General features: G+C 52.4%; 1 protein-coding gene across 1 annotated transcript in view; it reads left to right on the top strand.

The window, feature by feature from the left end:
- The window catches only part of Cog7 (component of oligomeric golgi complex 7), a 50385-nt gene extending 26684 nt beyond the window's left edge, over nucleotides 1–23701 (top strand). Inside the window, exons 7-16 of the mRNA XM_013011163.1 lie at nucleotides 47–174; nucleotides 1519–1673; nucleotides 2514–2630; nucleotides 4963–5028; nucleotides 10971–11157; nucleotides 13495–13635; nucleotides 17237–17320; nucleotides 18185–18299; nucleotides 20775–20918; nucleotides 23187–23701. Of these exons, the coding sequence (XP_012866617.1) occupies nucleotides 47–174; nucleotides 1519–1673; nucleotides 2514–2630; nucleotides 4963–5028; nucleotides 10971–11157; nucleotides 13495–13635; nucleotides 17237–17320; nucleotides 18185–18299; nucleotides 20775–20918; nucleotides 23187–23353 (1304 nt within the window). The 3' untranslated portion in view covers nucleotides 23354–23701. The remainder of the gene's footprint in view (nucleotides 1–46; nucleotides 175–1518; nucleotides 1674–2513; nucleotides 2631–4962; nucleotides 5029–10970; nucleotides 11158–13494; nucleotides 13636–17236; nucleotides 17321–18184; nucleotides 18300–20774; nucleotides 20919–23186) is intronic.
- Nucleotides 23702–24941: the final 1240 nt, after the last annotated feature.

The raw sequence follows: 24941 nt of genomic DNA, 5'->3' as shown, positions 1-24941 counted from the left end.
GCCTGTTGCCTTCACTGTTTGTTCTTTGATGTCTGATCCCTTACAGATGAGTACAACCTGGTGAAAGTGGTGGAGCTGGTGGATGCGGTGTATGGGCCTTACAAACCCTACCAGCTGAAGTATGGCAGCCTAGAAGAGAGCAACCTCCTCATCCAGATCAGCGCTGTGCCACTGGTAAGGCCGCTGGCCACCAGGGAGCGCTCTGTGTGCCAGGCCCTCAGCGTACCCCGGAGGGCCGGGAGGGCTTCTGACTAACTGTAAAATGAGAGTATGGGAGTGACCACATACTCATTTAGAATCACCACTAAAAGCCCGGTGCTGGTGGCTCACGCTTGTTATTGAGATCTCAGGATTATGGCTAGAAGCCAGCCTGGGCAGAAAAGTCCGTGAGACTTTTCTTCAATTAACCAGCAAAAAGCTGGAAGTGGAACTGTGGCTCAAATGGTAGAGTACTAACCTTGAGCATAAAAAGCTCAGGAACAGTGCTCTGGCCCTGAGTTCAAGCCCCAGTACTGGTGCATGCATTCATGCTCATGTGTGAATGCACGCACGCGTGCGCGCGCACACACACACACACATTCCCACTAGAGATCTAGAAAAGAGAATTTGTTACCTACCATGGGTTTAGCAATTTCTTCCTAAAGAGGCCTTTACTTTATAGAGAACATGAAATTTAGAAATAGTACACAGGAGGAGCTTAGTGTTCAAGGACACTGCTGTGGGCCAGGGGCACCGTGTGGGCCCCAGGACACAGAGGGACAGGCCATCTCTGTCTCAGACGATGTCTGTTGGGCTCAAGTCATTTAAGGTTGTGTGGCAGGAGGGGAGTGGCCACATAAGCTTTGATCTGAGCTGGTAAAGGTCCATTGCCTCTTGCCATTTTTCCTATTTTCTAGGGACAAACCTAGAAAGTCTGTTCCATTCCGGTTACATTCTTACCTGGGAAGGAAGCATTTTCCTGGTCCATTCTGGAGTGCCTAATAGGGGGAATTTGAATCATAGCTTGAGAGCTTCGGTGACAAAGTGTGGTCTCTAGCACAGAAGAAAGAGGGAAGGAATTAAAAACTCCAGGGTGGCTGAGTGCAGTTGCGCAAGCCTGTAATCCTAGCTACTCTACAGGCTGAGATCTGAGGATCACAGTTTGAAGCTGGGCTGGGTAGGAAGGTTTGTGAGACTATTCTCCAATAAACTACTCAGAAAAAGCCAGAAATGGAGCTGTGTCTCAAGTGGTCGATCACTAGCCTTGAGAAAAAAAAGAATCCCAGGGACAACGCCCAGGCTCTGAGTTCAAGCCCCAGGACTAGCACACCAAAACAAAAACACTCTAACACTTGAACCACAGCACCACTTCCAGCCTTTTCTGTTTATGGGTTACTGAGGAATTGAACCTGGGGTTTTCCACATGCCAGGCAAGCACTCTACCACTAAGCCACATCCCCAGCCCCTCCATTGTCTTAATATTGCCTGTCCTGGGCTACTGGAGTCTGATGCGACTCCCGCTGGTGGGCATCACTGCAGGAGCACGGGGAAGTCATTGACTGTGTGCAGGAGCTGAGCCACTCCGTGAACAAGCTCTTCAGCCTGGCATCTGCAGCTGTCGACCGATGTGCCCAGTTCACCAATGGCCTGGGAACCTGTGGCCTGCTGACAGCCCTGAAATCCCTCTTTGCCAAGTAAGGCCAGGGCGCGGGGATGGGGCTGGGCCTTCTGGAGGGTGGCGGCTGAGCCATTTGAACGCATGTTCTGTATTCCTGCATCTGAGCCCCAGGACGTTTTTACGGATGTCCACTGCAGTACGGATCACAAAGATAGATTTGAAGCAACCCAGTGTTTCTCCTCTAGGGTTCAGCCATTCCTCAGCAAACGAGATATTCACAGAGGAACTCTGCACATAATGATGCAGGTGGAGCTCAAAAACACTACAAAGTGAAAAGCAGTTGTAGCACGATGCAAAGGCTACTAGTACACCATGTGAGAAAGAACTGAAAACAATGGAATATATTTTCGAAAGCTTTTTCTGCAAAGAGAAGAATAGCAGATCTTTGGGTCTGGATTGTACAGCAGAGAACAGCTTTCAGTACTCTGCCTTTGTGTTTCGGTTTTTTGAGCCAGTACTGGGATTTGAATTTGGGGCCTAGGTGCCGTACTTCACTTTTTTCATTCAAGGATGGTGCCCTACCACTTGAACCACAGCTCCACTTCCAGTTTTCTGGTGGTTCATTGGAGATAAAAGCCTCACAGACTTTCCTGTCAGAGCTGGCTTTGAACTGCAACCCTCAGATCTCAGCCTCCTGAGTAGCTAGCATTATGGCCGTTGAACCATCAGCCCTAGCATTCCGTACCTCTCCTGTTGCCCTTCCATATGATTAAGATGGTCTGTCACATGGACATGTTTTTCATTCATGTTCCTAAGGGTTGGGAGCCTTGAAAAACCTTCTCAAGGCTTTTAGCAGTCTGTTCACAGCTGTGGGATTGTGGGTGTGCCCAGATCTGTCCTTCCTCCCTTCCCCTAGGTATGTGTCAGATTTCACCAATGCACTCCAGTCCATCCGGAAGAAGTGCAAACTGGATGACATCCCTCCCAGCTCCCTGTTCCAGGAAGACTGGACGGCGTTTCAGAATTCCATCAGGTAACGGGGCATGACTTCAGCGTGGGCTGATGTAGCAAACACCACTGTGCTGGCATTGTGTGTGCAGGAAGCAAGTGGCCTGAGAAGGCATTCATGTTTCTCTTTCATTATCCTTTTCTATTTCATTTTTGTTGTTGTTGTTGTTGGTTGTGGGGCTTGAACTCCAGGCCTGGTCGCGGTCCTTGAGCAATTCAGCTCAAGCTGAGTGCTTTACCACTTGAGCCACAGTGCCACTCTGGTTTTCTGGTGGTTCATTGGAGATAAAGAGTCTCATGGATTTTTCTTGCCCAGGCTGGCTTTGAACTGTAGTCCTCAGATCTCAGCCTCCTGAGTAGCTAGGACGACAGGTGTGAGCCACCAGTGCCCGGCTTTCACTTGAACTGTTTTTTAAAGTGCCTTCTGAATGCCTCATCTTGGGTTTTGACTTCAAGTTTCAAGTTTTTCTATGTGGTATGGGATTCTCCCACTTAGCAAGGCTCTGGTGATCTGAGACGCACAGGGCTAAGCCGTGAGGCAGGGCTATGTGTCTGTCTGAAAGGCATTGAGTGACTGGTCAGATTCTGACTTAGTCCTCGCCATCCTGGGCCCATAGTGGACACCCTGCTGCCCTTCCCCCAGCAGCGACCTTAGGAGGTTTGGCCCTTGAACACATCCAGCCAGAGAAGGCAGGCTAGCAGGTCTGTCCCACAGTCATGCTTTTTTTGATCATAACATTTGGAAGCAATTGGGATTCATTGCCAACATTTTAAAACCAGATTAACCCAATCCAGATCTCTTGTGTTTGTTTGCTTTTGTGCCAGTCCTGGGGCTTGAACTCCAGGGCCTGGGCACTGTCCTTTAGCTTTTTAACTCAGGGCCGGCACTCTGTTACTTGAGCTATACCTCCACTTCTGGCATTTTGGTAGTTAACTGGAAATAAGAGTCTCATGGACATTTTTGCCAGACCTAGCTTTGAGCTGGGATTCTCAGATCTCAGCCTCTTGATTAGTTGGGATGATGAGCCATGAATGCCTGGCCACAGAATTCTGATTTCCTCTGTAACTGAAAGCCATAGTCTAAGTGAGCCAAACTGTCAGTTTGTCCCTGCACTCCACTAGGCCTGGCTCTGTACTTTTCTCTTCCCAAGTAGCCCAACAACTACATTCTTCAGGTGATACACAAATCTCAAAGTTTCTTTCAAACCATTCTTCACGGGTCTACATTCCAAAGATACAAGCTGCTCTGCACATGGCCCACTGCCCCCACTTGCATTTTTTTGCCTGACCTCCAGCCGTGGGGCCCGCCTGCGTCACCTCTACTTTTCTGGGTGATCATGACCCGCTGAGACTGTCAGAGAAGATCTAAGGACTTCAGGCCATTGCTTTATGGACTTTCAATGTTCTAGATGCTAGCTTGCAACCCCCGTTACCGATTGGTGACTTGGCATGTGGGGAAATAGTCTGCGTACATTAGCTGTGTTGTGCCAAAGGCAAATGGAATATTTTACTTTCTCATAAACCTTTCTTATGATGGAATGCTCAGATACCCTGGTGATGACAGGCCCTTTTAGAGGAAGTTAAACATTAACTAGGCCTGAAATATTTTTTTTAATCCTTGGATTTGTCCTGACATTATTATGAGCTCAGCGTTGAAGGACTCAGTAGCCACTACAGCTTGAGACCTGGCACAGAGTCACCTGAGAATTAAAGGCGTATGAATGGCACACACAGCCCATCACCCAGGCTGATCTCTGAGGCACAAATGACCTAGTCTCCATCTGCCTTTTAGGAGAGTGGAGAAGAGACATGGAATACCAAGTAACAGGTCTAGTGTTGCAGATAGCAGGCATCCAAAGATAATAGGTCAATACCTTTTGAAACATTTGTTTGTTTGTTTATTGCCAGTCAAAGCTACTCTTACCACTTGAGTCACAGTGCCACTTCTGGCTTTTTCTGTGTAGGTGGTACTGAGGAATCGAACCAGGGCTTCATGTATGCTAGGCAAGCACTCTACCATTAAGCCACATTCCCAGCCCTTAACTTAAACATTTAAATAAAAAGTATTCCTAACCTTGCTTCTCAAAGGCAAATCTCCTCAGTGTGTTGAAAATGTCAGTTATTGGAAGCGACCCTACCTGGGAGGATATTGGAAAGGACAGACATTTACCTTTTACATTAACCACCAACTAATGACAGCTTAGCCGTGGGCCAGCAAGTGGTTAACACGGTTCCCAGAGCCCAGTGGCACCAGGAGGAGTGAATACTTAGAATTTTTATGAATGAGACAGTGTTTGCCCTGTAAATGTTGGCATTCCAGGCACTTGAACTTGAAGTGCTTTTTCTGTTTTGTTTAGGATAATAGCCACCTGTGGAGAGCTCTTGCGGCAGTGTGGGGACTTTGAGCAGCAGCTAGCAAACAGGTAGGAGAGGGGCGGCCTCCCTGCCCTCCACCTTACGCCTGGGGTTCTGGATTGGGAGGAACTTGATCTAGTACACAGCACTCCAAGGGAAATATATGGTCTAGAAGCCACGGGGCCCAGGAACTGTCTGTCCCCAGACATGAGGTGTCATTATTGTCATCATTAAACATTTATTGAGCCACTGAAGAAGGGCAAGGCTCCATCCTACTTGGCAGTGCTCACGTAAATTTGGTTAGGTATGGAGGTCTCAGTCTAAATGAGGAAACAGTACACCATGTTTCCAAATTATACATGGGCTGGGCTCCTATTGATTGCTTGTAAGGCTGTTATTGGGCTCCAAATAAATTTCCCTGGAGAAATAAAGTGTCGCAAGTGGTGAGTCAGGCTCCAGACAGCTGCCTTGCATCCAAAGCAGAACTGTGGGGTGCCAAGGGGTGTGTTTTCCGACAGGGGCTCTCTAGGAGAAATGTGTTGTCCCTTCCCCAGCTGTGCTTAAGTTACCCTGGAAGACCCATCGACCCATCAAGACAGCTCAGAAAAGGGCTCACAGATTCCCTTAGTTCAACTGATTTCTGTAGTCTAGGAGTTCCATGCACTTTTTTATTTTTTATTTTATTTTTTTGATTAGTGTGGGGCTTGGACAGCTCAAGGCTAGCGCCTTACCACTTGAGCCACAGCGCCACTTCTAGCTTTTTCTGCTTATGTGGTGCTAAGGAATCGAACCCTGGGCCTCATGCATGCGAGGCAAGCACTCTACCATTGGGCCACCTTCCCAGCCCCTCCACGCACATTATTTTTCTTCTTCTTCTTCTTTCTCCCCATCCCCCCCCCTTTTTTCTTTTTTCTTTGTTGCCAGTCCTGGAGCTTCAAACTCGGGATCTGGGCCCTGTCCCTGAGCTTCTTTGTGCTCAAGGCTAGTGTGCTACCACTTGAGCCATAGCACCACTTCCAGCTTTTTCTCTGTGGTTTAATGGAGATAAAGAGGCTCATGGATTTTGCTGCCCGGGGTTGGCTTCAAAGTGTAATGCTCAGATTTCAGCCTGCTGAATAGCTAGGATTCTAGGCGTGCCTTTTTTTTTTTTTTTTTTTTAAACACTGGGTTTCTCTATGCAGCCCAGGCTGGCCTTTCAATGTAGTCCTGACTCAGCCTCCCGAGTGCTGGATAACAGGCATGAACTCCATGCCTGGCTCCTACAGACATTTTACTTGAACCTCCCTGTGTGGTAGAGCAGCGTCTTGGTGGCAGGACTGTGGGAGGCAGTGGGACGGGACGGGCTGCCCAAGCAGCTTTTGCTCTCTCCTCCCAGTGTCTTGTCATGACTCTCTGTCTTCACATGTAGCACTTTTTCGTGGGGCGGGGGGGGGCAGGGCTCTCATGATATGTGAAGTCCTGTGTCAGGGCAGAGTAGAGGGGGCTGTCATTGCTGCAACTCCTAAGTTGCCCCTGTCAGAAACCAGGCAGAGTGACTAAAACCTACGCAGCGCAGCCCTGCAGTGGGTCATGTGTAAACAGCAGAAGCTAAGTGAGCCGCCCACCTCCACAGGCACACAGGGCTCTGCTACCAGGGGCTGGCCTAGGGTTGGATCCAGGTTAGCTCAGCGGATGCTTAAGAGGGGATGGAGACTTCTTACATAGTGAGTGTGTGTGTATGTGTGTGTGTGTGTGTGTGTGCCTGCCTCTGCACGTGCATGCTCAGAGGATGCTTAAGAGGGGATGGAGATTTCTTACATAGTGTGTGTGTGTGTGTGTGTGTGTGTGCGCGCGCGTGTGTGTGTGCGTGTGTGTGCACATGCCTGTGCACGTGCATGCTGGTCCTGGGGCTTGCACTCAGGGTTTGGGCATCATCCCTGAGCTTTTTGCTCAAGGCTAGTGCTCTACCATTTGAGCCATAGTCCCACTTGTCATTTTTGGGGGGTTAACTAGAGCTAAGAGTCTTACAGACTTACCTGCCTGGGCTGGCTTTGAACCTTGATCCATGGGTCTCAGCCTCCTGAGTAGCCAGGAGCACCTGGCTAATTTCTTACATAATTAAAAGAGATGTATGGTGGGATTGTCTCTTTAAAAAAAAAAGGGGGGGGTGGAGTGGGGAGAAATGCATTATCACATTTTCTTAAATAGTATTTGTCCTTGCAAGAATCAAAATGGGCCGTAGCTCAGCAGTATAGTCCTTACCCAGCATGTGCAAGGCCCTGGGTTCAATCACCAGCGCTGGAGGTGGGGGAGGGGAGAGGAAAAAAGGGACAGCAAAGCGATTCACAAGTATTCAGAATAAAACCTGAAGCTGAGCATCGATGGCTCACATCCGTAATCCTGCTTACTCAGGAGGCTAAGGTCTGAGGATTGAGGTTTGAAGCCAGCCTGGTAGACAGCAGTTAACCAGCAAAAAGCTGGAAGTAGAGCTGTGATTCAAGTGGTAAGCGCTTTCAATGGAAAAAGCTAAGCAAGAGTAAGAGGCCCTGAGTTCATGTTTCCCTGCAGGCACACACGCAGAGAAAAGCAAAGTGAAACCCGAAAATCTGCTCACCTTAAAACATGCTCCTCCACAGGCTGCGTCACTTCCGGTCTCTCTCCCACTCCCTGTCACTGAGCTGACTGGAGGGACTAATATGAATCAACTCATTAACCTCCCCTCCCGCCCCGTGCCTGAAGAGGTGGGCACTCTTCCCATTCCATCTTTACGGACAAAAGCCATTGAGTCCAGCAACAGCCTCTTAGGTTAAAAGAAACAGCTGTGGGAACACGTTCAGAGCCAGCGCTCAGGCCCTGAGTTCAAGCCCCAGGACCATAGCTGTGTCTGAGAGGCACTGACTCGCACCTTCGTGTCACCTGAGTCACGGGAGTGTCTGAGTGTCTTTCTCTTAGGCTGGCGTGTATCACACACTGTTCCTCATCAGGCTGCAGTGGGGGAGGATCTGGGAAGGGGGTGAGGGGCTGGGGCTGGGTGCTGCACTGGGTATTCCTGGAGCGAAGCTGACAGCCCGCTTGGTGTGACGGGGGCAGCCTGGGCGTGGCCAAGGCAGCCTATGACAGGGGTCATGTTATCCTGGGAGCTCTGAGCCTGGAAAGGGACAGCCACCATCTGCGTTCCCGTCTGGGGGCGCACAGAGCGTGTGTGGCTGCTGCCTGTAAAGCTTACCTTATCTCCCCCATCGATGGACCTGCAAAACCCAGACTTCTCAGGGACCACTCCTTACATGGCTGCATGGGGTAGCAGGCCGGGGCAGCCCTCAGCACCACGGACACCTTCAGCCATCAGGCTGGCACGGGCTCCCGGGCTCCTCAGGTCACCCCTGCCGACAGGGGCGGGCTGAGGATAGGCTGGGCTGGGTGGCAGCCTGTGCCCTGGGCAGGGAGCAGCATGGCTTTTCTAGTCTCTGCTGGAGCCCTGACAGACTGGGCCTCTCATGATGGCTTTTCGTGTGTGTGCATGTGTGCGTGTGTGTGTGTGTGTGCATGTGTGTGTGTGTGCGCACGTGCATTGTGCACTGACACTGGGGTCTGGACTGGTTACTGTCCTTTAGACTTCTCCATTTAAGGCTGGCACTTTGCCACTTGAGCCACAGCTCTACTTCCAGCTTTTTGGTGGTTAATAAGAAATAAGAGTCTCAGATTTTCCAGCCTAGGCTGCTTTTCAGCCTTGAGCCTCACATCTCAGCCTTCTGAGTGGCTGGGATTACAGGTGTGAGCCATTGATGCCTGGCTTTCTCCTCGATTCTTAGCATTCACTTTTATGGCAGTGCAGAAAAGGTACACACTCAGGGGAAACCATACTAATATAGTTGGAATCATGTCTTTGCTGGGTTAGTGCATTGCCCTCCTGCCATGCTGGACAGTTGCCGAGGGCCACAGCCCCACCCCGACCTCCTTTGTCACCTGGGGACAGTCATTGCGCCAGTGTGCTGCAGGCCTGAGCTGCAGTGTGCAGGAGGCTGGGTGTATCAGATGAGATCTTCAGCCCGTGGGGAGCTTGTTGGGATGTTCCCCATTGTCAGTGTTAGATCATCTGTGATTCACCAGGAAACGGTGGTAAAGTAGATTGCAGCTTCAGGAATCCAGCAGAAGTGCACACGTTGGCGTGATCAAGAAGGGGCGGGGTTGGGAGCTGATGGTGCTGGGACACACACAGACACCACCACTGGTCTCTGAGCTCTTTGGAGACAAGGCCTGAATGCCCCCCCCCAGCCCGGAGCTCTTCACTGTGATGGTAGTGGATGGTGTCAGTTCTTTCGGGTTTGGGGTTGTACTTCTGCCATTTGAAGCTGGTGGTGCTGCCAAGAACTGATATTGTGGGGCATGGATGGCAGACCGGGGCAGGGAGCTGACAGTTCCCTGAGCTGCCCTAGACTGAGGCATGATCATACTACCCTGCAAAGGAGCTGATGCCTGAGGGCCTGCCTTCTGCGTCAGCAGACCCCATGGCACTCCACAGTGTCATTATTTTGGTGCTGTAGAGTTGGAACCCAAAGCCTCCCACTAGCAAGGCCGGTGGATCTCCAGCTGAGCCTTGCTTCCGACCCTTTTCTGCACTAGTTGTTTTTGAGATGGGGTCTCACAGTCTCCCTAGTGCATGCCTGACCCACAGTTGGCCTACTGTAGGCCTCCTCCCGTCAGAGCTGGGTGGTTGGCTCATGGAACCATGCCCAGCCTCTTCTGTTGAGATGGAGGCTTGACTGGCCTGCCCAGCTAGCCTAGAACCACAATCCTCCCAATCTCAGCCTCCCAAGTAGCTGGGATTAAAGGTGTGACCATCTGTACCCAGCTTCACAAATAGTTACTGAGTGCCTGCCATGTGCCAGGCACTTTGCTAGGTACTAGAAATTCAGGTATGCAGATTCCTCTGGCTCATGCGTGGCACCACAGGGGGTGCTCGGACTGGAGGGGCGTCAGGACCAGGGGACATGAGGACAGGTGTGACAGAGGAGGGGGCTCCAGGACCAGACCCTGGAGGAGAAGCAGGACCTCCCTGGCCTGGGGAAGCGGGGAGACCATAGCAAATGGATCTGTGTGTGAGGAGCACAGCTCTGGGAAGGGTGGGGGGCGGGAGGGTGGGGCGCAGTTGAATGAGTGTCATGAAAACCAGAGTGGTGGGTGGCTGGGCTGGGCACAATCCCAGACGGTCCTGAGACTGTGATGGCATGCTCTTCTAATGATACTGTCCTCAGTGCCAGGCCGCTTGGCAAGGGAAGGTACAGGAAGCCAGAGTGCTTTCAGTGGCAGGGTATGCATGCTCATGGGGCGGGCTCACAGCCCCCAGCAGTCCCAAAGGAGAGTCTCCCATAGATGGTGAGTCAGATGGTGGTCTTTCTCGGAGGAATCGGGGAGTGCCAGCTTCTCTGAGTAGAACTCTGAAGCACCCAAGCCACAAAAGTCAACTTTGTCCTGTTCTTTTGGTTTGTTGTCAGCTGTGGGCTGGAACTCGGGGCCTGACCTTTGTCCCTGAGCTTTTGTGATCAAAGCTAGTGCTCTACCACTTGAGCCATCTCTCGATTTCCAGCTTTTTTGTTTTGTTTTGAACAGTTTATTGGAGATAGAGTCTCATGGACTTTGCTGCCCAGGCTGGCTTGGAACTGTGACCCTCAGATCTCAGCTTCCTGAGTAGCTAGGATTGACAGGTGTCAACCACCAGTGCCTGGCACAAAAGTCAACTTTGCAGAGCCAGGGAACACCAATGCTGTGCAGGGCAGTGAGTCGCTGCAGTCACAGTGGTCTGTAGGCGCATGCTGGCATTGACAATTCCACCTGGTGGTGCTTATATAGCAAAAAAGGGTGTACTGAGCAAGCGCCCAGTGCTACGCATGGTGGGGCCGGCTGGCTGTCACATTGGGAAGTAAACCCCCAACCTCCTTCAACGTGGTGCCAGCTGCCTCCGCCCTGCTCTCTGGTAAGAGAGAGCCCTCGGTGCAGACAGCTCCAGGCATTATGGTCTTGGCTTGGGTTTCAGGATTTTGGCCACTGCTGGGAAGTATCTGTGCGACTCCTACAGCCCTCGGAGCCTGGCTGGCCTTCAGGAGGGCGTCCTCGCAGACAAGAAGAGCTCGGCCCGGAACCCATGGCAGGAGTACAATTACCTGCAGAAAGACAGCCCGACCGAGTACGCCAGCTTGATGGAGATGCTTTATAACCTCAAGGTATCAATTTTGCAGGCTTTCTGGCCTGGCCTGTGGTGTGGCCTGCCGCCACTGTCATTTATATTGAGATATGAGGTAGCTAATCAACGGTAACTACACTCAATGAAACCCACTGAGATGGAGCTGGAGGAATTGGACAGTGGGGTCTTTCTCTCTACTCCCAATCCCCCCCCCTTTTTTTTTTGGTGGTAGTTTTGAGGCTTGAACTCAGGGCCTGGGTACTACTTCCAAGCTTCTTCTTTTTTTGTTCTCAAGGCTAGCACTCTACCACTTGAGCCACAGCTCCACTTCTGGCTTGTGGGTGGCTAATTGGAGATTAAGAGTCTCATAGACTTTCTTGTCTAGACTGGCTTTGAACATTGATCCTCAGATCTCAGCCTCCTGAGTAGCTAAGGTTTACAGACCTGAGCCACCAGTACCCAGCTCTCCCACTGGATTTCTTTTTTTTTTCTTTTTAATTAATTAATTTATTTTTTATTTGTGAACATACTGTACAGAGGGGTTACAATTACATGGGCAGGATAATGCGTACATTTCTTACCAAGCATTGCAGCCTCCTCCTTTGGTTTACCCTTCACATCCCTTCCCAGCCTCCCTCCCACTGGATTTCTGAGACCAGGTCTCTGTGAGGCCCAGGCTGGCCTGGAATTTGCAAATCCTCCCGTCTCAGCCTCCTGAGTGCTGGATTACAGGTGTATCCTGTCACACCTTGTATGGATGATCAAAGGTGGGTTGAAGAATGTGGTTTTAGGCCTGTAGCCTTATGGCCTTGCTGAACTTGACTCCAGAATTTAAAATGTCCATGAAACAAGGGACAGTGCGCTTTACCGATTGGTAAATGGGACTGGATATATATAGGCTGCAGGTAGGCTGACCCTGAAAAAGAGGACCCCAAATTGGATGCTGGTGGCTCATGCCTGTCATCCTAGCTACTCAGGAGTTGAGAACTGAGGATGGACTTTCGAAGCCAGCCTAGGCAGGAAAATCTGTAAGACTCTTATCTCCAATTAACCACCAGAAAGCCAGAGTAGAAGTAGAGTGTTTGCCTTGAGCAGAAAAGCTCAGCGACAGTGCCCAGGCCCCAGGACTGCCACAAAACAACAACAGAAAAAACAACAACAACTAAGCAGATGGAGATGTTACCGCTTCCTTGGGGGAGGGCTTGTAGAATGCCAGAACTTGTCCTAGTGTAATTATTTCTCACAGGGGAACATGAAAGTCTCCTGGTTTGTCTTTGCAGCCCTAGTTGGTCTGCCACACAGCTGCCCTTGGCTTTGAGTCTTGGGCCCACTGGGTGCAAACACCGGAGAGAACTTCCCATCAAATGAAGAGTCAAGGGGCGCCCCAGGGTTGTAACAGAGCAGGGGTGTCATTCAGTTCTTGCCCCCTCCTTCCCAGTCTGGTTTGGTCCTCCCTTTATTAGAGATGCAATCTATAATTTGCTGACCAGCCTTGAGTGCAGGGGGTGAACGCTATGGTGTGCCTGGCCCCGTGTGAGGCCCTGGTGTGCCCTCCCAGATCGCCCCCCTCTGCATCCCAGCCCACCAACCGGTTGGATTTGAGCTTGCCAAACACACTTCTCGGAGCCGTTCTATAAACTCATTCATCCATGCTTTTGAGATTAAGCTTGGGGCAACTCTGTTTATCTTTATTGCTAATCTGATTTATGTCTGTTGTAATCAGTTCATTTGTGCTGGTGAGTGTAGGGGCACATTTTCCATCCCTGCATTTTCTCGGGCTGTGGGAAGGGACTCCCACAGGTTCTGCGTGCTCTGGCTTTCAGCCAGGCAGGGCTGACCTGACCCCCTGGGAACCACTCTTGTCCGTGTGTGAGGCTTCTGCTGTCTTCCATCTCCTCCGTCCTCGAGGGGCGATCGCAGGCTGCCTTCATACTCAGGTCAGATGGATCAGAATCACATGGAAAAGTGAGTTGAGAATAATATGCCAGGTACCTGAGGCTCATGCCTGTCATCCTAGCAACTCAGGAGCCTGAGATTTGAGGATTGTGGTTTGAAGCCAGCCTGGGCAGGAAAGTCCATGAGACTCATCTCCAGTGAACCACCAGAAAACTGGAAGTGGGGCTGTGGCTCAAAGTGGTAGAGCACTCGCCTTGAGTGTAAAAGCTCAGGGGCAGTGACCAGCCCTTATAGAATCTGGCCTGGGTGTAGCTCACAGGTCTGACCCTCAGCCTGCTTCTCCAGGAGTTGGGGGAGAGGGGACACAGCTAGACTCCAGATCTGCTCTCTTCTGGAAAATGCTTACTATTCTCGGCTGACAGCTGATAATCTCAGTTGGATTCGAGGCCTCACGGCCTGCCTCTGTGTTTTCTCGTTGAAGGAGAAAGGCTGCAGCAATCACACCCTGCTGGCCTCATCCCGGGCAGCCCTGACCCGGCTCAACCAGCAAGCCCACCAGCTGGCCTTCGATTCCGTCTTCCTGCGCATCAAACAGCAGCTGCTGCTCGTTTCCAAGATGGACGTGAGTCCCCGGTGTCTGCAGTCCATTTCACTAGGCCTGCATGGTCTCTGGCCCACTCAGGGAGTCTGGGGCCACAGTCCCTGTCCTGTCAGCTCATCACAGCTGTGGCCACTTGGAAGTGTCTGGGCTGTGAACGACGCTTGAGGAGTCGGGGAGCTCAGGACAGCCCTTAGTCCTCAGAAAGAGAAGCATTGAGGCAGAACCAGCTTTGGAATATTACTCAGGAGAGTGCCTGTCCGACTCCATCCTGTGGGTTTGAGTGGGTTGTGTGTGTGTGTGTGTGTGTGTGTGTGTGCGCGCGTGCGCACATGCATGCACGTGACAGTCCTAGGGCTAGAACTCAGGGCTTGGGCACTGTCTCTGAGCTTTTGTGCTCAAGGTTAGCATCCTTGAGTCACAGCTCTACTTCTAGCTTTTTGCTGGTTCATTGGAGATGAGTCTCATGGACTTTCTTGCCCAAGCTTGCTTCGAACCTCAATTCTCAAACCTTAGCCTCCTGAGTAGCTAGGATTACAGGCGTGAGCTTCTAGCCGCCCCTCCCTGCCCCCCCCCACATGTTTTTTGTTTTTTTGTAAAATGTGTACAATATAAACACATTTCAATGTAGCTAGGAAGCAAAGAGAAACGAAATGAAACCAAAGAGTTGTTAAACTAGAAGTCATGTTTCCTCATCGCGGAAGCTATTATTTCCCTGAAACTCTCTGCAAGGTTGAGAAAGTTCGTTCCTGAGAACTCCAGAGTTTACTAATTACTTACTTACTAATTAGCTTACTAAGACGGGGCATGACTCTTCCTAACACTGCTCCTCTCTCTCCCCTGCCTGCAGATTCGAAACTTCAGGCAAGGGGCTGGGAAGGTGGCTTAGTGGTAGAGTGCTTGCCATGCATGCATGAGGCCCTGGGTTCGACCACATAAGCAGAAAAAGCCGGAAGTGGCACTGTGGCTCAAGTGATAGACCACTAGCCTTGAGCTGAAGAGCTGAGGGACAGCGCCCAGGCCCAGAGTTCAAGCTCTACGACCAAAACAAAACAAAACAAAAAACCTTCAGGCACTGGCCTCCTCATCAAGGAGCTCTTTTCTCCCAGGATTTGGTCTCTGTTCTACCCTGGAACTGGCCCAGTGCTCCTGCCTGTCCTTTGGCCTCCGCTGGGACTCAGCTGTGGTGCTGGAGTCGCATCTTCTCACGGCGGCCTCTCCACCGGGCCAGGCTGTGTGGCTTTGGAGATTAGACGTTGGCTAGAGCCAGCCCCTAGCACACAATCCAAAGGCAAACACTGGGCCTAAAGAATTTGGAAATTAAGCCCTGGTCATTAGATGTTTGTTTTTAGTGTTTGCTGGTAAATCCCATTGCTCTTTTGAATTCTAAGACTATAAGCTAACACTGTATTTGATTTCAGAACAGATCATTGGTACTTACAGTGCCTGATGACAGATGACTAGAAAAAGCCCCTGTGAAGGACATGTTTAAATAAATCGTGGACAATGGAGGAATAATCGCATCACTTCCCTATTGTCCTCTTCAAGCGCACCTCTCCTGCCCGCCGCTCAGGGCTTGCCCCGTCCTCAGCTTCTTTCCCCCTCTCTTCCTTCCCTGTCTCTCCTGTGCCCAGCCTCATCCTCACCTGCTCTTCCCGCTCTCTCAGAACCTTTCCCAGCCTCACCTGCAGTGCTCGACCCCAGTGGACACGTGTGACGCCCACCTCAGTCCTCCCCGCTCTGCCCTGCCCCCGGGGTCATTGCTGGTCCCCAAGTCCTGCCATGCCTCTCTTGGCCAGCCCCACCCCCCCAGTTTTCTCGTTCCTCCTGGTCTGTGGGTTTCCACCTGTTTCCATGGCCACTGCCCCCATCACGTCCTCTTTCCTGAGCTCCACTCTGCAATCCCCTGGCTCCCCCTGTGTTCCCAGAGCTGTGCCTTCTTCACAAAGGAATTCCCCCCCCCGCCCCTTCTTTTTGTGTGTACTGGTACTGGGACTTGAACTCACAGCCTGGGCACTGTCCCGAAAGTGTTCGTGATCATGGCTTGGTGCTCTACCACTTGCGCCATAGCTCCATTTCTGGCTGTCTCACAGACTTTCCTGCCAGGCTGGCTTCAAATCGTAATCCTCAGATCTCAGCATCGTAAGTAGCTAGAATTACAGGCGTGAGTCACTGGGCCCAGAGTCTTCCAACCTTACTTCTGCCTGCACAGCTTGCAGCACTGTGCGTAGCCCTTCTCTAATCAGCTATTACTGTAAGAATGCTCATGCTTGATACAGAGCTCTCACGGCTTCTCTGTGTGTGTGTGTGTGTGTGTATACGTGTGTACGTGTATGTGTACACGTGTGTGCGCACATGCATGCACTTGTACAGGAAGAGGAGAGGAGGGGATGTAGGCTGGGAGGGTTGGAATATCCGGGGATCCTTGTTTCTCAGGTAGCTTATGAGACTCAGACCCAAGCCTTCAGTTTCTCTGTCCTGTCAGCGAAGCCTAGCACGTGGCACTACATCACGAGCACCAGGTTATCCTGAGTGGGTCGCATGCCTTCATGTGGGATTGGAGGTGGTAGCTGGGGAAAACGAGGGGGTTTGGAATGGAGGAGGATTCTCCGGCGAGATCAAGGAGTCCATCAAATGGGTGGGGGTGGGGGTGGGGAGGGAAATGTCACCTAGAGCGTGGGGGATGCTGCGAGGCTTCAGCTGGGCCAGGGGCCCCAGGGCGGAAGGGCGTTCATTCCCGGAATGCTACTTAAAGGATCAGGCAGCCAGCTGGGGCATCAGGTGGTGGCTGAAGGCAGCCCCCGTGTGACCTCATGAGTCACTCCTGGAGCCCGGCCAGCCAGGGCCTTGTTGTCCGGGTTGGCCTTTGGGGCCCAGGCCGGCGCAGGCGGGCCAACAGAAGCACGTGTGTCCTGAGGGTTTCCCGGGAAGTTTCTGCAGTGACTTCAGACTCACAGCCAATGGCCGGAGCCCATGCTGGCGCCGAGGCCTGCCTGTGGCACGCTCCCGTGCCTCATTCTCTCCTTGCTCTCTGAACAAGTTGAGAGATGAATCTAGAAGGCAGGGGAAGTGAAAACAGTAGTTTTGGTGGATGGTAGAGGCTTGTCCTGGGCCCTACCAAGACGAGGGGCTCTGTGGTCTCTGAGGAGGCGTGGGGTCCTCCCCCCACGGTGCTGGTGGACTCCACGCATCTGGCAGCTTTTCTGCCTGGTGACGTAGGTGTAGGTCTGACTCCCGTTTTATCTTCTTGGCAAGGTGATCAAAACAGATGCGTGCCCCTCTGGTAGTCGGGCCGAGATGATAGAGGGAATGAATGATGCCCTGGGCACTGGTGGCTCACGCCTCTAATCCTAACTACTCAGGGAGGCTGAAATCTGAGGATTGTGGTTCAAAGCCAGCTTAGACAGGAAAGTCTGAGAACAAATGATGACTCTAGCCATGACAGGCAAGCAGGCTTTGGAGAATAGATACCCTTCTGGGTGGGAGCGACAGCCGTCCCCGCGGGCAGTGTGGACCACGGGCAGTCCTGTAAGGAAGGCTGTCTGTGAACTTCATGCGCCATCTTGGTGTCCTGCCCCGTTGTGTGGTTGACTGCTTCCTCTCCTTCCTCTCCCTCTCTCCCTAGAGCTGGAACACAGCTGGCATTGGAGAAACGCTGACGGATGAGCTGCCCGCCTTCAGCCTCACCCCGCTGGAGTACATCAGCAACGTAAGAGCCCGTGGGCTCCCCCGAGTCTCTCCTGTTTAGATCATCTTTTTTTTTTTTTTTGTCGGTTGTGGGGCCTGGGCGCTGTCCCTCAGCTCTTCAGCTCAAGGCAAGTGCTCTACCACTTGAGCCACAGCGCCACTTCCGGTTTTCTAGTGGTTTATTGGAGATAAGAGTCTCACGGACTTTCCTGCCTGGGCTGGCTTTGAACCGTGATCCTCGGATCTCAGCCTGCTGAGTAGCTAGGATTACAGGCGTGAGCCACTGGATGCCCGGCTTTGTTTAGATCATCTTTTTTTTTTTTTATTGTGAACATACTGTACAGAGGGTTTACAATTCCATGGGCAAGATAATGAGTACATTTCTTATCAAGCATTGTAGCCTCCTCCTTTGTTTCCTCTTCCATCCCTTCCCATCTTCCCCCCACCTCCCTACCCAATCCTCCCCCCCCCCCATTACAATTGTTTAGATCATCTTGAAAGGAGAGGACTGTGTCAAAATCCCGGGGCTAGGATTTGAATCCTCACTGGGCCAGATACTTGTTGGCATTGCATCATGGTGTTTCGCCCACACGCACCTGTAAGTCATGTTAGCACAGTGCTTCAAGTCTCATAAAGCGCTCTGGTCCTGCTGCCTCGTTTGAGGTACATCATGCTTGGTGTAGTGTGGTCACTGGATCCACAGATACAGTGGATCCGTGGATCTGACATGAGGTACAAGGCCCCGGGGGATTTCACGCTGTCCTCATAACCAGCACCGCGTGCTGGTGCTCACCCGTGTCTAGGTGTCACCTTTGGCATGGATGAACCACCTCGCTCACGTCTCTGAGGCACTGGCGTTGGGCTGAAAGTGTTTCTTTGCTTTCAGATTGGGCAGTATATCATGTCCCTGCCCCTGAATCTCGAGCCCTTCGTCACCCAAGAGGACTCTGCCTTGGAGCTGGCCTTGCACGCCGGGAAACTCCCCTTTCCTCCTGAGCAAGGTGAGCCTGCCTCGTGTCACTGGGTGTAGATGGCAGCAGTCAGTGGCCCTCAGCTGGGCAGCAGTGGCAGAAGCTCCCAGGGCTCCAGACGAGGCGATGGCTGGTGGCGGCAGCCGTGAGCTCTTGGGGGCGAAGTTCCTGCTCAACACTCCCATCTAATCCCTGACCTGGGGTCTCCCGGCCCTAAGCAGTGGTTGTGGGAGTTAGGCAGCATGGTGCTTCGTGTCTTGGCCTGCCACCTCTGTCTGGAGCTTGTTTCTCACTCCGCAGGGCTCCCGAATGAATCTACACAACAAGGCAGAGCCGCCACGCTACCCTCTTCCTTTTCTTGCGCAGGGGCCACGTACTTGCTGATCTCAAAGCATCTTAGTACCCAGTGTCAGGCATTGTGGGCCTCCCCTGTAAGGCTGAGCAGAGAAAGAATCACTTGGAACTGGAGAGACACAGCAGCTCACTGGGGATGTAGCGCAGTGGCAGCGTGCTTGCCCGCCATGCACAAAGGCCTGGGCTCCATCTCCGTTGAACACCCCGAAAGATGAAAATGCTGGTGGCTCACACCTGTCATCCCAGCTGCTCAGGAGGCTGAGATCTGAGGATTGTGGTTCAAAGCCAGCCCGGGCAGGAGGGTCTGTGAGACTCTTTTTTTTTTTTTTTTTTGGTCATGGGGCTTGAACTCTGGGCCTGGGCGCTGTCCCTGCACTCTTTAGCTCAAGGTGAGCGCTCTACCACGTGAGCCACAGCGTCATTCCTGGTTTTCTAGTGGTTTATTGGAGATAAGAGTCTCATAGAGTTTCCTGCCCGGGCTGGCTTTGAACTGCGATTTTCAGATCTCAGCCTCCTGAGTAGCTAGGATTACAGGCGTGAGCCACCGGTGCCCAGCTAAAATTACTTTTTCTTCTTCTTTTTTTTTTTTTTTCTTATTGGTTGTGGCTTGAACTCTGGGTCTGGGAGTTGTCCTTCAGCTCTTCAGCTCAAGCGCTCTACCACTTGAGCCACAGTGCCACTTCCTCTGTGAGACTTTTTTTTTTTGGTAGTGGGGCCTGAACTCTGGGCCTGGGCGCTGTCCCTCAGCTCTTCAGCTCAAGGCTAGCACCCTACCACTTGAGCCACACCGCCACTTACTGCTTTTTTCTGCTTATGTGGTGCTGATGCATCTACCACTGAGCCAGCTTCTCAGCCCCCTCTGTGAGACTCTTATGTCCAGTAAACGACTAAAAAGCCAGAAGTGAAGCTGTGGCTTAAGTGGTAGGGTGCCTTGAGCGAAAAGCTTAGGGACAGCACCCAAGCCTTGAGTCAAGCCCCAGTACTGACACCAAAAAAAAAAAAAAAAATTAGATGCAAATTCAAATCAAAAGGCAGTAATTGAGACCCGTGATTCATTTATGTTGATAAGATGAGCCCAAAGAGAGCCCTTCAGTGTCACGCAACACAGCACTGAAATAGACGGCTGAAAGACATCCATTAAGCACGTGACAAAGCCCACATGGCTGGGAAGAAATGTCTTTTTAGGCTTGAGTAAGAAACAAAAATGAATTATAAAGGAATTGAATGGGTTGGGAAGGTGGCTCAGTGGTAGAGTGCTGGCCTTGAGCTAAAGAGCTGAGGGACAGCGCTCAGGCTGAGTTCAGGCCTCATGACTGACCGAAAAAAAAAAAAAAAAAGAATTGAACAGGATGATCACTGTGCTTGATTTACATTAAGCTTTATGGTTTTTTGTATCAGTCTTAGGGCTTGAACTCAGCTCTTTTTGCTCAAGTCTAGAGCTCTACCACTTTAAGCCACAGTACCACTTCTGGTTTTCTGATGGCTCATTGGTGATAAGAATCTCTCAGGGTTGGGAAGGTGGCCCAGTGGTAGAACGCTTGCCTTGCATGCCTGAGGCCCGCACTGGGTTCAATTTCTCAGCACCACATAAACAGAAAAAGCCAGAAGTGGCGCTTTGGTTCAAGTGGTAGAGTGCTAGCCTTGAGCTGAAAAGCTCAGGGATGGTGCCCAGGCCCAGAGTTCAGGCTCCACAACCAACTAACCAAAAAAAAAAAAAGTCTCTCAGATGTTCCTGCACAGGCTGGCTTTGAACTGAGACCCTCAGATCTCAGCCTCCTGATGAGCTAGAGTGACAGGCACGAGCCACTGGCACTCAGCTTACTCATACATTCTCAAGGGCTAGAATGTACAGTTTATGGTGTGAAGACCTAAGCTTGCCAGAACTGGGCTATGGGTGCATACGCACGTAATCATGGTGGTGGGCAGCGAAGCCCTTTTGAAATGAAGGAAACTATCAAGCAAGTGTGTGACGTGTGAAGTAACGCTGCGCCGCCTCTCCTCGGTGCCCCTGCCCCAGATCCTCGCTGTCCTGTTGCCTGTGTCTTTCCCTCTGCACTCTTCAGCTCCATGGTGGGTTCATGCCCAGCACTCCTGCGGGTCAAGTCGCCCGAGTGGGTTCTGAGGTCTCCAGTGGCTTTCTGTCCCTTCTAGGAGACGAGCTGCCTGAGCTGGACAACATGGCCGACAACTGGCTGGGCTCCATCGCCAGAGCCACAATGCAGACCTACTGCGACGTGGTCCTCCAGATCCCAGAGCTGACCCCACACGCCACCAAGCAGCTGGCCACTGACATCGGTGGGTGCCTGGGGCTGGGCGGTGCCGGGCCTGCTTTTGCACCTGCAACCCACCCCTTCCAACACTCTGGCCTCCGGGAACTTACCCCAAGTCTCCTGTTAACTTTGCCATGTTTCTGATTTTTTTTAAATGCAAAGGCTGGGCACTGGTTGCGCATGCCTGTAATCTGAGCAACTCAGAAGGCTGAGATCTGAGTATTGCAGTTCAAAGCCAGCTCGGGCAAGAAAGGCTGTGAGACAAGTCTTATCTCCAATAAACCACTAGAAAACTGAAAGTGGTGCTGTGGTTCAAGTGGTAGAGTGCTAGCCTTGAGCTGAAGAGCTGAGGGACAGTGTCCAGGCCCAGAGTTCAGGCCCCATGACCAAAAAAAAAAAAAATGCAGATTCTGAGCCCCATGCTTGTGGCTCACACCTGTAATCCTAGCTACTCAGGAGGCTGAGATCTAAGGATCAGGGTTCAGGTTCAGACTTTCCAACCAGGAAAGTCTGTGAGTTTTTTTTTTTTTTTTTAGAGGAAAAAGCTAAAGGCCAGGCCAGTCCCTGAGTTCAAGCCCCCGTTACCAGTACAAAAACAACAAAACACAGATTCCTCAGCCCCACCCAGAGAGTGACTTGAAGAAGTCTGCTGTGGTTTAACTGTGGGGCATGGGGTGCCAGTAGGCTGACCCCTCACCTCGTGCGGGGCGGTGAGGCAGGTCGTCCTCCAGAGGCCCCATAGCCAGCGTTGCTTTGCAGTCCTCACCAGAAGGCCGTCCGGCGCCCAGGTCAGGACTGCTGGCAGGCTCAGGGGTCTCCCCAGTCTCCTGGCGTCTTTGCTTTGACTCGCCTCTTCTCCAGCACAAGGCAGCTTTGGGGTGCCCAGCTGATCAGCTCCCCAGGACCCAGCCTGGGCTTGGCCTGGGGGCCTGGGGGCTGCAGCCCTTCCCTGGGAGCAGCAAGTTTGGAGGTAGATTAGGAAGTCTGATTGAGGGGGGGGAGATGCAGGGTTCCCAAGACTTCAGTTGTTCTCATGCTCTACCTCTCAGCACGGGCTGAGCACCTGCTGTGTGTCAGGGTTCCTTCTGGGAGAACTAGATGCTGCCTTTTTTTTTTTTTTTTTTTTGGTCAGTCATGGGGCTTGAACTCAAGGCCTGGGTGCTGTCCCTGAGCTTTTTCACTCAAAGCTAGCGCTCTACCACTCCGAGCCACAGCTCCACTTGCAGTTTTTGAGTGGCTCATTGGAGATAGGAGTCTTGGGATTTTTCTGCCCGGGCTGGCTTTGAACTGTGATCCCCAGATCTCAGCCTCCTGAGTAGCTAGGATGACAGGCATGAGCCACTTGATGCTTCCTTTTGTGATTGAGCTCCACTGTGAGGGGCAGGGCCTGGGCTGAGGAGGCAAGGCTGATGGGAAACTCGAGCAGGAGTGACAGTAGACAAGGGCCAGGGCCAGGGCAGCGTGCGCCTCCTTGAAGATACTGCAGCAAAGCAGCATCAGCAACACAACCACTGGTGATCTGCAGGGCAGCCACCGCCTGGGGGTCCAGCCTGACCTGGACCTCGTAAGGGAGACCCCAAGGGAAGACCCAGGTCCAGTAAAAGACAGGCCCAAGCAGCCGTGAGAGTAAGGCGGGGGCAAGAGCCTTGCAGGGCTCTGCATCAGCCCACCCAGGGAGGAGGAAGGAGAGGAATCCTGAGCTTTGATCACCCTTGGCCTGCCAGGGCCATTGTGCCCTTCCTCCCATGCAATGACTCGGGTCCCTCCCTCCGCCTGGTACCACCAGTGCCTTGCCAGATGGAGGAAGGGGCGTCCCTGGCTGCTGTCTGTTTCCCCACCTAGCCCCCCCCCCATGCCTCTCCAGGTAGTTGTGTTTTGGGACAACAGAGCCTGGAGTCCTGGTTTGCGCATGCTCACAATCTGATTGGGGGGAGCGAGGGGGGGGGATGTAGAGGGTTGACCCAGAAATGTGCACCAATCAGACTGAGCCCCGAGGAACCCTCTGAGAGGAAGGCAGCCTCCACCTTCCACGGTCCTTGCAACAAGCCGCCATGTCCCCTGCCCCTTTGGAGTGTGTGGGGAATATGGGGGTGCCAGCACAGGTGTGGGTGGGGGGCAGGGGGTGGCCATGTGGCCTAGTCCTCTGTTAAGTTTGGATCACTCCACTCAAGCGAGGCCAGTAGGTGCAGGCCAGGTGTCCGTAATTTGGGGATTCGCGGGCTTCTCCCCCCCCCTGCTCCTAGTGGGGTGACCTTCCGTCCTGCATGCTGCTGACCCCCTGCCCTCCCCACAGACTATCTGATCAACGTGATGGACGCCCTGGGCCTGCAGCCCTCCCGCACCCTGCAGAACATCGGGACCCTCCTGAAGGCCAAGCCCGAGGACTACAGGCAGGCCAGCAAAGGTCTGCCGCGCCGCCTGGCCACCACGGTGGCTGCCATGAGGGGTGTGAATTTCTGACCCCCCTGGAGAAGCGGTCAGGGCCGATGTCTGCAGCCACAGCCAATCAGACGGACCGGGGCCGACACGTGCTGGCGGTGGGGTAGGGCTTGCTCTTAAGTGACCTGGTTCTTTCGTATAATGAAGGAAAGGTGGTAAGCTGGGCACAGCGAGCCACCGGATTGCAGGAGTGGGATTAGCCAGCACCTCTGGCACGGGGCAGGAGTTCAGGCAGCCTGGGCTACACAGGGAGACCCTGTCTCAGACAAAACAAGTTTATAAATGAGAAGGGTATTATTTATTAGAACTTTTCAGATGATTTTTTTAAATAAATGATCTTAAACATGAATTAACACTGAAATGAAAGCGGCTGCTTCCTTCCCCAGTCTCACAATGAGTGCTCTTGTCCCCTGCACACCTCGGCCATGTGGAGGCCCTGGGGGAGGGGCAGGGGGGCTGGCAGAGGTGGGTTGGGGGAAGGGCATGGGTGGAAGTGCAAGTGCAGAGGGGAGCGGGCAGCCTGGACCCGAAGCTCAGCGTTGCGGCAGAGCGCCTCCACCCAGGCCCAGCGCAGCACTGGCCGAGGCCGGTCCCCGGGCTGCCGGGGTGCCGGGTAGAGCAGCGATGGGAGGACACAGGAAGCCAGGTGGGGTACTGGGGATCAAACCCAGCCCATCAGTTTTTCCTTTTTAAAATGTGCACAGGGGAGCCAGGAGCCAGTGGCTCATACCTGTCATCCTAGCTACCCAGGAGGCTGAGATGAAAGGATCCAAGTTCAAAGCCAGCCTGGGCAGGAAAGTCTGTGACTCTTTATCTCCAATTAGCCACTAAAGAGCCAGAAGTGGAGCTTGACTTGAGTTTGCAGAAGTCTCCAAACAAGCCCAGCCTCTAGCCACCCTACGCTTCCTCCATGGGGACCCCCCCCCCAGACCCAGATGGGAGGCCAGACCCTGGCACTCAGCTGGTCCTGTAGGGCAGGATCTGAACTCAGGGCCTCTTCAAACCCAGGGCCTGGGAGGTGGGCAGAGCCTGTTATCTGGGAGGGGAGCCATTAAGGGTTGCCATACTTAGCAATGAAGTGCTTGAACTTGAATTTCAGAAAAAAATAGTGACTGAGTTATTGGTATATGTCTCATATATTGTGGGAATATACTTCCACTAAGAAATTGACTTGTCTTTCTGATCTCTAATTTAAATGAGCAGCTTCAACTATAGCTGGTGATCCTAGGCATGTGATCCATGGCTTCAGGTCCAACCAGTCAAAGCAGCCTGTCCAGCTGGGCCCACTGATTGGTTCAGATGATTGGTTCAGAAACAGTCACGTGACCTGGTCAGGGACCAAGACCAAAGAGGGGCGGCCTGGGAAGCAGAGAGACTGGATGGTTTGAATAAGATCAGTTTGCTTCGCTGAAGGCATTAATGTCTCTCTTTGCCCTTAGGAAAGCAGGATGGTTTATTTTTTGGGTCAGGTCATGGGGCCTGAACTCTGGGTCTGGGCGCTGTCCCTCAGCTCTTCAGCTCAAGGCTAGCACTCTACCACTTGAGCCACAGCACCACTTCTGGCTTTTTTCTTTTTGCTTATGTGGTGCTGAGGAATCGAACCCAGGGC

The sequence above is a fragment of the Dipodomys ordii genome, unplaced genomic scaffold (assembly GCF_000151885.1).
Source record: "Dipodomys ordii isolate 6190 unplaced genomic scaffold, Dord_2.0 Scaffold14, whole genome shotgun sequence".
Lineage (NCBI taxonomy): Eukaryota > Metazoa > Chordata > Mammalia > Rodentia > Heteromyidae > Dipodomys > Dipodomys ordii.
This window is presented reverse-complemented; position numbering and strand designations above follow the sequence as displayed.